Genomic DNA, 8,390 nt, shown 5'->3' on the forward strand with positions numbered 1-8,390 from the left:
TTACAAACCAGGACGTGCATAAATATGAGGTAATTTTACCGAATTTTGGGTCGTCCCCCCCCCCCCCCTTCGCCGTGTGGCTCGTGGTGGAGCCCCCGCGAGACGGAAAATTGCGGAAATATGGCAAAAATGGGGGGGGGGGGGGGGGGGGAACAAAACAAAAGAGTTTTGGTGAGTGCCCAGCGCGAGGCCCCGCGGGGAAATCGAGGGGGGAAAAAGAGCCTTTTTTGGAGCGTTGAAATTTCGCTTTTCCAAAGAATTCCAACCCGGGAGGGGGTGGGAGGCCGAAAATCATCGATTTTGGGGGGCAAAACGAGGAATAATGAAGCCCGGGTAACGAAGCGAGCGCGGAGGGCTGCGCTTATTGGCTCCGGCTCTAATTAGCATCACCCAGCGGCGTTATTAATTAAATCCGTGTGTGACCCCCCCCGCAGCGTTCCCGGCAGGGCTTTAATTGCCGAAGGAAATTAAGGTGTAACGACGGGGGTTCGGCGCCGCCGTCTCCACGGCAACGCCAGACCCCGCTAAAACCCCCAGCGTTGGCCGAATCCCCCCGAATCCCCCCCAAACCCGACCCCCGGGGGGGGGTGGGTGGGTTTTGGGGTGGTTTTAGCCCAATTTCTATGGAAATTAAAGATTTGCCGCCCGGCGGAGCCATTTCTGCCCGTTTTGGGGTTGGGGGGGGGGGTGTCAGTGTTGAAAAATAGAAATAAATATAAAATATAGCTATAAAACCATAGAAATACATTAATTAAACATCGTGGGGGTGCACCGGCAGCGAGAAATAATTCACGGGGGGGTGTTGGGCACATCGATGCCTTAATGAATGTCTTAACGATCGGTTAAAATTAATAATAAAGCGTATTAATGAACGGCTGGTGGATAATTGCGGGGGGGGGGGGGGGGGGCAGAGTTTGGCGCAGCGGCTCTCCCCCCCCCCACCCCCCCCCGGGCATGTCGTTTTGGGGTAAATCCATCCAAATTTGGCCGCGTTAATGAGTTATCAACGAGAACTGAATAAACGAGGAGTCACAAACGAGAATTCGGGGGCGTTAACGAGCCGAAGGCGCCGCCCGGTTCCGTTTATGGCTCCCCCGGCGGCGCCATCGATGCGGGGTTTGGGGTAAATCCGTGCGAATTTGGTCACGTTAATCGCTTGTAGGTGAAAATGAAATAAATGAGGAGCCACAAACGAGGATCTGGGGGTGTTAACGAGCCGAACGCGCCGCCCGGTCCCCTTTACGGCTCCCCGCCATCACCGTTGGCACGTCCTGGTGCATTTTTTGGGGTAAATTCAGGAGAATTTGGCCACATTAATGGGTTACGAATGAAAATTAAATAAACGAGGAGTCACAAATGAGAATTCCTGGGTGTTAACGAGCCGAACGCGCCCCCCAGTCCCCTTTACAGCTCCCTGGCATCACCGTCGGTGCGGCCCGGTGCATTTTTTGGGGTAAATCCATGAGAATTTGGCCCCAGGAATGAGTTACTAATGGGAATTGAATAAATGAGGAGTCACAAACGAGAATTTGGGGGTGTTAACGAGCCAAACGCGCCGCCCAGTCCCTTTCACGGCTGCCCGCTATCACCGTTGGTGCGTCCCCGTGCATTTTTGGGGGTAAATCCATGAGAATTTGGCCACGTTAATGGGTTATGAATGAAAATTAAATAAACGAGCAGTTGCAAATGAGAATTCCTGGGCGTTGACGAGCCGAACGCGCCCCCCAGTCCCCTTTAGGGCTGCGCGGCGTCGCCGTGGGCGCGCGCCGGGGCGTCCTCCTGGCTCCGGTGGTTGCGGATCTCCTCCGGGGTGAGGACGACGGGCCGGAATTTCTCCAGGAAGAGGCTCTCGTTGCGGTGGGAGCGGAGGTGGTGGGTTTCCACGCGCCGCAGCCGCTCGGGCAGCCCCTGGAACTCCTCCTCGTTCACGTCGCAGTCCCGCAGCCGGGCCCCCAGCACCCACCAGCGCCCGCCGAAACCCACGTCCAGCAGCCGGCCCGGCAACTCCCGCCACCGGGGTCGCAGATAACGGCAGCGGGCCCGGTAGAGCGCGGCGTCGGCGGGGTGGGGGGTTTCGTAAACCACCGCCAAGAAAAGGAGGTTTTGGTAACGCAAGCGGCCGGCGGCGCGGCGCCGCAGCAGGCGCTGGACGTGGCGGTCGGCGGCGGGGCTGCGGGTGCCGGGGGAGAGCAGCAGCAGGGCGCCGGCCGCCTCCAGCGTGGCCGCCTCGAAGGAGTCGGGGTCGGGGACGGCGGCGACGGCGGCGGCGGCCGCCACCGTCACCCCCAGCCAGGCCCCCGCCGCCCCGGGACGGGCCCCCGCCCCCCGCGCCGCCTCCGTCACCGCCGCCGCGTAGTCCTGCGCCAGCGCCCACCACCAGCGGCCTGCGGGATGGGGGGGGCCACACATAGACACCCCCCCACCACCACCACACACAGGGGCGGGGGGATGCCCCCCCCCCCAGACGCCCCCCACCAGCCCCAGGGGTCAGGGCTGCCCCCCCCAAGTCCCCCCTCGATGGATCCAGGGGTCGGGGATTCCCCCCCCATAGACCACCCCCAGCTCAGAGATGTGTGTTGCCCCCCCACCCCCCAGCCCCAAGACCCCCCCCTTGAACCCAGCGGGGTCTAAGCTGCCCCCCCCGAGACTCCCCCTGAGACCCGGAGGTTGGGGCTGCCCCCCGAGTCCCCCCCTCAATGGAGTCAGGGGTCGGGGATGCCCCCCCCCCCACCCCCCCGTTGGACCCAGGGGGCTCTAAGCTGCCCCCCAAGTCCCCCCCTCATTGGACCCAGTGGTCGGGGATGGCCCCCCCCATACCCTCCCCATTGAACCCAGGGTTGGGGGCTGCCCCCCCAAAGGCACCCCATTCGTCCAGGGTGCCCCCCAAGCGCCCCCCCCCCCCTTGAACCCAGGGGGGTCTAAGCTGCCCCCCAAGTCCCCCCCCACACCCAGAAGTCAGGGCTGCCCCCCAAATCCCCCCTCAATGCACCCAGGGGTCAGGGATGCCCCCCCCCAGACTCAGAAATGGGGGTTGCCCCCCCCCAAGCCCCTCCATTGAAGCCAGGGGTCCCGGCTGCCCCCCACAAACCCCCCCATTAGTCCGGGCTGTCCCCCAGAGACCCCCCCTTGAGCCCAGGGGGGTCAGGGTTGCCCCCCCCCCCCACCACCTCCCATTAGCCCAGGCACCCCCCAAGTCCCCCCCCAGCCCCAGGGGTCCCGGCCGCCCCCCCCACGCCCCCCCACTGACCCCCAGACGGCCGGTGTGGTCCCCCCAAGCCCCCGCCTTGGTCTGGGCCGCCCCCCCCAGCCCCCTTGGGTCCAAGGGTGCCCCCCCGACCCCCCCTCACCGATGCGAGTCTCCGCCAGGCGCCCCCAGAGCCCGCGGCCCCCCCCGGCCGCCGCCGCCGCCGCCGCCATGACCGGAAACGGCTCCGGCCGGGACGGACCCGGGGACGGACCGGGCGGAACCACCGCGGGGAAGGGGGGGAACCGGGGGGGACGGGAGCGGTGACGGACCGGGCGGAACCACCGCGGCCGCTGGGGGGTGGGGTGCGAAGGGGTAGAACCACGTCGGCGGGACCGGGCGGTGAGCGGGGACCGGGGGGACACCGGGAGACACGTGAGCGGGAGAACCGGGGGATCGGGATGTGGGAGGGGACCGGGAGACCCGGACGAGGGGAGGGAACCGGGACCGGGAGGGGAAACCGGGGTGGGGGGGGACCGGGACTGGGGGAACCGGGGGCTCGGGACGGACGGGGTGGGGGGGAAGACCGGGAGAGGGAACCGGGCCCGGGGGGGGAGACACCGGGGTGGGGGGACACGGGGAGACCCGGAACTGGGAGAACCGGGACTGGGGGAAACGGGGGATCCGGGGGTGGGGCGGGGAGACCCGGACCGGGGGGTCCCGGGCCCGGGGGGGGGGAAGGGGGTGGGTGTCCCGGTGGGTCCCGTCCGACCCCGCTGCGTTTCGTGCCGGCAGCGAGAGGCTCCGCCATGGCGGCCCCCGACGAGCTCCGCTTCCAGGGTGAGTCTCGGGGGGGGCCGGTCCCTGCCTCCCCCCCCGGGGGGGGCACCAAGGGGGTCCTCGGGCCCCCCCGATCGTTGTCGGGGCACGGGGGAGGGGGGGGGGGGTCCTTGTGTCCCCGATCTATGTCCGGGCGGGGGGGTGTCCCTGGGCCCCCCCCCCCAGTCCGTATTTCAGCGGGGGGGGTCCCTGTGCCCCCCCCAATCCGTGTCTTGGGGGGGGGGTGGGTGTCTCTGGGTCCCCCCAGTCCGTGTCCCAGGACAGTGGGGGGGGGGGGGGTCCCCTCAATCCTTGTCCCAGCGGGGGGGGGGGGGATCCGCAACCCCCCCCCCCCCCAATCCACATCTAGGCGGGGGGGGGGGGTCCCCGTGACACCCCCCAGTCCATGTCCCAGCAGGATCGGGGTCCCCCCCCAACCCCTGCGCTGAGGTTGGGGCAGGTTTCGCCCCCCCACGGGGTGGCGGGGGGAGTGGGGGGGGTGTATCGGTTCTTCCCCCCCTTCCCCGACCCCCTGTCGTCCCGTGTCCCCCCCCCGGCAGAGCTGGAGGCGGCGGCGGAGCTGCTGGCGGCCACCCCCGACGCCGTCACCCCCCGCGCCGGCGAGGAGCGGCCGAGCCCCGGCCCCGAGGGCGAGCCCGGGGACGACGCCGACACGGCCGAGGTGAGGAGGGGGGGGGGTGGGGGGGGTGGGGGGGTCCCTGCACCCCCAAACCCCCTCCCCAGCCCCTCATCCCCCCCCCACACCCCCCCCCGCAGCTGCTGGGCGAGCAGAGGCAGCCGCGGAGCTTCTGGACCTTCGAGTACTACCAGGCCTTCTTCGATGTCGACACCCAGCAGGTAACGCCGCGGTGACGGTGACCCCCGCCCCGGTGACGGTGACCCTGGCCAGGGCACCCCCCGCATCCCCGGCACCCCCCGCCCCGGCCGGGGCACCCCCGGCTGCGATTGAGGCTTCCCTGCGTCACCGGCACCCGCCACGTCCCCGGCAGCGGCATCGGCACTCACCGCGTCCCCGGCCTCCGCCAGCCCCACAGCCCTGGCACAAGCCCCCACCGCCCCCCAAGTCGCCGGCACCCACCGCATCCCCGGCACCCACCACCCCCCACATCGCCGGCACCCACCGTGTCCCCGGCACCCACCGCCCCCCGTGTCCCCGGCACCCACCGTGTCCCCGGCACCCACCGCCCCCCGTGTCCCTGGCACCGGCACCCACCGCCCCCCACATCGCCGGCACCCACCGCATCCCCGGCACCCACCACCCCCCACGTCACCGGCACCCACCGCGTCCCCAGCACCCACCGCCCCCCGTGTCCCCGGCACTGGCACCCACTGCATCCCCGGCACCCACCGCGTCCCCAGCACCCACCGCCCCCCGTGTCCCCGGCACTGGCACCCACTGCATCCCCGGCACCCACCGCGTCCCCAGCACCCACCGCCCCCCGTGTCCCCGGCACCGGCACCCACCGCATCCCCAGCACCCACCACCCCCCACGTCGCCGGCACCGGCACCCACCGCCCCCCACGTCGCTGGCACCCACTGCGTCCCCAGCACCCACCACCCCCCACGTCGCCGGCACCCACCGCATCCCCAGCACCCACCGCCCCCCGTGTCCCTGGCACCGGCCCCCACCACCCCCCCCCGCCCCGCCACGTCCCCGGCAGGTTCTGGAGAGGATCAAGGGCTCGGTGACGCCGCTGCCGGGAAAGAACTTCGTCCGGCACCGTCTGCGCAACAACCCCGACCTCTACGGTGAGAGACGCCGCCGGCCCCGGTGCTGCCGCCGCCGTGCCGTGCCGTGCCGTCCCCCCCACTGAGGCCGCCTGTCCCCCCCCTTCCCGTGTCCCCAGGGCCCTTCTGGATCTGCGCCACGCTGGCCTTGGCCCTGGCCCTCAGCGGGAACCTCTCCCACCTGGCCGAGAAGCGAACGGCCCCCGGCTACCGCTACAGCCCCCAGTTCCACAACGGTGAGGGGCTGGGGGGGGGGCGCGACCAGCCCCACGGCGCGGGGAGGGGGGGTCTGGACCCCCAGATGGCACCTGCCCCACGCTGGGACCGGCCCCACGGTGCAAGGAGGGGGGGCTGGACCCCCAGCTGGCACCTGCCCCACACTGGGACCGGCCCCACGGTGCAAGGAGGGGGGGCTGGACCCCCAGCTGGCACCTGCCCCACACTGGGACCGGCCCCACGGTGCAAGGAGGGGACACAGACCCCCACTGTCACCTGCCCCACACTGGGATTGTCCCCACAGCTCAGGGACAGGGGTCTAGACCCCAAAAACAATGCCTGCCACATGCTGGGACCAGCCCCACAGCTCAGGGATGGGGGTCTGGACCCGCAGATGGCACCTGCCCCCCCACTGGGACTGTCCCCACAGCTCAAGGAGGGGACAGGGCTGTCACCTGCCCCACAGTGGGACCGTCCCCACAGCTCACGGACAGGGGTCTGGACCCCCAGATGGCACTTGCCCCACACTGGGACCTGCCCCATATCTCAAGGAGGGGATGTAGACCCCCAAGACAGCACCTGCCCCACACTGGGACCAGCCCCGCAGCTCAAGGAGGGGACGTGGACCCCAAAAACAGGGCCAGCCCCACAGCTCAGGGATGGGACACGACCCCCAGCTGGGGCCAGCCCCACAGTGGGACCAGCCCCACGGTGCAAGGATGGGGGTCTGGACCCCCAGCTGGCACCTGCCCCACACTGGGATTGTCCCCACAGCTCAGGGACGGGGGTCTGGACCCCCAGCTGGCACGTGCCCCACGCTGGGATTGTCCCCACAGCTCAGGGACGGGGGTCTGGACCCCCAGCTGGCACCTGCCCCACGCTGGGATTGTCCCCACAGCTCAGGGACGGGGGTCTGGACCCCCAGCTGGCACCTGCCCCACGCTGGGATTGTCCCCACAGCTCAGGGACGGGGGTCTGGACCCCCAGCTGGCACCTGCCCCACACTGGGACCATCCCCAGGGCTCAGCGCGGGGAGGCGGCCCCCTTCTCCCACCCCCTGCCCCACGCCGTGCCCTGACCCCCAACATTTCCCCCCCCCCCCCGCAGTCACCATCGCCGCCACCCTCATCTACTGCTACGCGGGGCTGGTGCCGCTGGCGCTGTGGGGCTTCCTGCGCTGGCGGCGCAGCCACGGCACCCTCGGCCTCCTGGAGACCCTCTGCGTCTACGGCTACTCCCTCTCCGCCTACGTCCCCACCGCCGTGAGTCCATGGGGAGGGGGGAGCCGGGGGGGGGGGGTCTCCCGGCTTGGGGGGAGCCGGGGGACGTGGGGCCAGCGTGGGGCAGGGAGGGGGTGACGGGCCACTGTCGCCGCAGGTGCTGTGGCTCATCCCGGCGGCCTGGCTGCAGTGGCTACTGCTGGGGGTGGCCGCGCTGCTCTCGGCCTCGGTGCTGGCCCTCACCTTCTGGCCGCTAGCCCGCCCCGAGGGCCGGGCAACCGCCTTGGCCCTGGTGGCCACCGTCACCTCCCTGCACGCCCTCCTCGCCGTCGGCTGCAAGGTACTGGGGTGTTTTGGGGGGGGGGGGAGGGGAGGGGGCTCTATGCGTGTCCCCCCCACCATTGACACCCCCCCCCCCCCCCCCCCCCCACCGTTTTCCCCCTTTTTTTTTTTCCAGCTCTACTTTTTCCAGCAGCCACCAAACGCCGGCCCGGTGGCCGCCACCACCGCCGCGGCCGAGGGGCTCCGCGCGCCCGCCGCCAACGTCTCCCTGCCGGGAGCCCACCCCGCGCGGTGACGGCGGGGGGGGGAGCCCTTGCATGGAGCCCCCCCGGACCCCCCCCCCAAGCGCGGACGGACGGACGGGTCCCGGCATCCCCCCCCCCCCCCCTTCATTTCTACACAAACTGACCCAAATAAACACGGCGGTGCCCCCCCCCCCCTGCGCCCCCCATGGTGTCTCCTGCCTGGGGGGAGCCCCAAAACCAGCTTTTGGGGGGGGGAGGGAGGGGGGGGCACACACACTTTTTTTTTTGGGGGGGGGGGGGAGGGGGGTGTGGAAGCCAGCGGGGCGCGCTCCTTGGAAACCCTCCCCTTTATTCACTACTACAGCCCAAAATCCAGCAGATCCGCTAATTCCTACGGCCCGGCGAGGGGGGGGGCGCCCCCCCCCCCCCCCCCCCAGCCACTGCGCAAGGTGGGGGGCGTCCCCGCCGCGTGTTTCCCCCCCCCCCCGCCCCCCCCCCCACCAAAGAGGGGAAAAGAATCCGGGCGCCGACCGCGGCGGGGCTCAGTCCTGCACCGGGAGGAGGGGGGGGGGGGGGCAGGAATGGGGCTAAAAGAGGAGCTTTTGGTACATTCAGCCTTTTCCCGCCCCTGCCCCCCCCCCAAAAAAATAAAAAAAAAAAAAAAAAAAGGGATT

General features: G+C 69.9%; 2 protein-coding genes across 3 annotated transcripts; one reads left to right on the forward strand and one right to left on the reverse strand.

Annotated features, from left to right (window-relative positions):
• Window positions 1–721: 721 nt before the first annotated feature.
• TIMM29 (translocase of inner mitochondrial membrane 29) lies at window positions 722–3,433 on the reverse strand. The gene is made up of 2 exons (XM_074567142.1): window positions 3,348–3,433; window positions 722–2,384 (listed from the first exon to the last, which is right to left on the reverse strand). Exons 1-2 carry the CDS (start codon window positions 3,415–3,417, stop codon window positions 1,735–1,737), a joined length of 720 nt encoding a protein of 239 aa, XP_074423243.1. The 5' UTR covers window positions 3,418–3,433; the 3' UTR covers window positions 722–1,734.
• Window positions 3,434–3,495: 62 nt separating this feature from the next.
• Window positions 3,496–8,388, forward strand: YIPF2 (Yip1 domain family member 2). 2 transcript variants are annotated; one of them, XM_074567140.1, is made up of 9 exons: window positions 3,496–3,586; window positions 3,980–4,024; window positions 4,564–4,685; window positions 4,781–4,861; window positions 5,687–5,774; window positions 5,873–5,989; window positions 7,077–7,231; window positions 7,347–7,529; window positions 7,647–8,388. In XM_074567140.1, the coding sequence occupies exons 2-9, from the start codon at window positions 3,994–3,996 to the stop codon at window positions 7,764–7,766; spliced, it is 897 nt and encodes a 298-aa protein (XP_074423241.1). In that variant the 5' UTR covers window positions 3,496–3,586; window positions 3,980–3,993; the 3' UTR covers window positions 7,767–8,388. The 2 variants fall into 2 exon arrangements, with proteins under 2 accessions (XP_074423241.1, XP_074423242.1); XM_074567141.1 differs by having other exon boundaries at window positions 3,523–3,619; window positions 7,647–7,814.
• The last annotated feature ends 2 nt before the right edge of the window (window positions 8,389–8,390 follow it).

The sequence above is a fragment of the Larus michahellis genome, chromosome 25, assembly GCF_964199755.1.
Source record: "Larus michahellis chromosome 25, bLarMic1.1, whole genome shotgun sequence".
NCBI classification, from domain to species: Eukaryota; Metazoa; Chordata; class Aves; order Charadriiformes; family Laridae; genus Larus; species Larus michahellis.

What these genes read in the sequence shown, in the direction of transcription:
- TIMM29 (XM_074567142.1), bottom strand. Translation starts at nt 3,417, where the DNA reads ATGGCGGCGGCGGCGGCGGCGGCCGGGGGGGGCCGCGGGCTCTGGGGG. An exon ending in CCTGGCGGAGACTCGCATCG is followed by an intron (nt 2,385 to 3,347) that starts GTGAGGGGGGGT and finishes CCCATCCCGCAG; the next exon opens with GCCGCTGGTGGTGGGCGCTG.
- YIPF2 (XM_074567140.1), top strand. Translation starts at nt 3,994, where the DNA reads ATGGCGGCCCCCGACGAGCTCCGCTTCCAGG. An exon ending in TCGATGTCGACACCCAGCAG is followed by an intron (nt 4,862 to 5,686) that starts GTAACGCCGCGG and finishes CGTCCCCGGCAG; the next exon opens with GTTCTGGAGAGGATCAAGGG. An exon ending in CAGCCCCCAGTTCCACAACG is followed by an intron (nt 5,990 to 7,076) that starts GTGAGGGGCTGG and finishes CCCCCCCCGCAG; the next exon opens with TCACCATCGCCGCCACCCTC.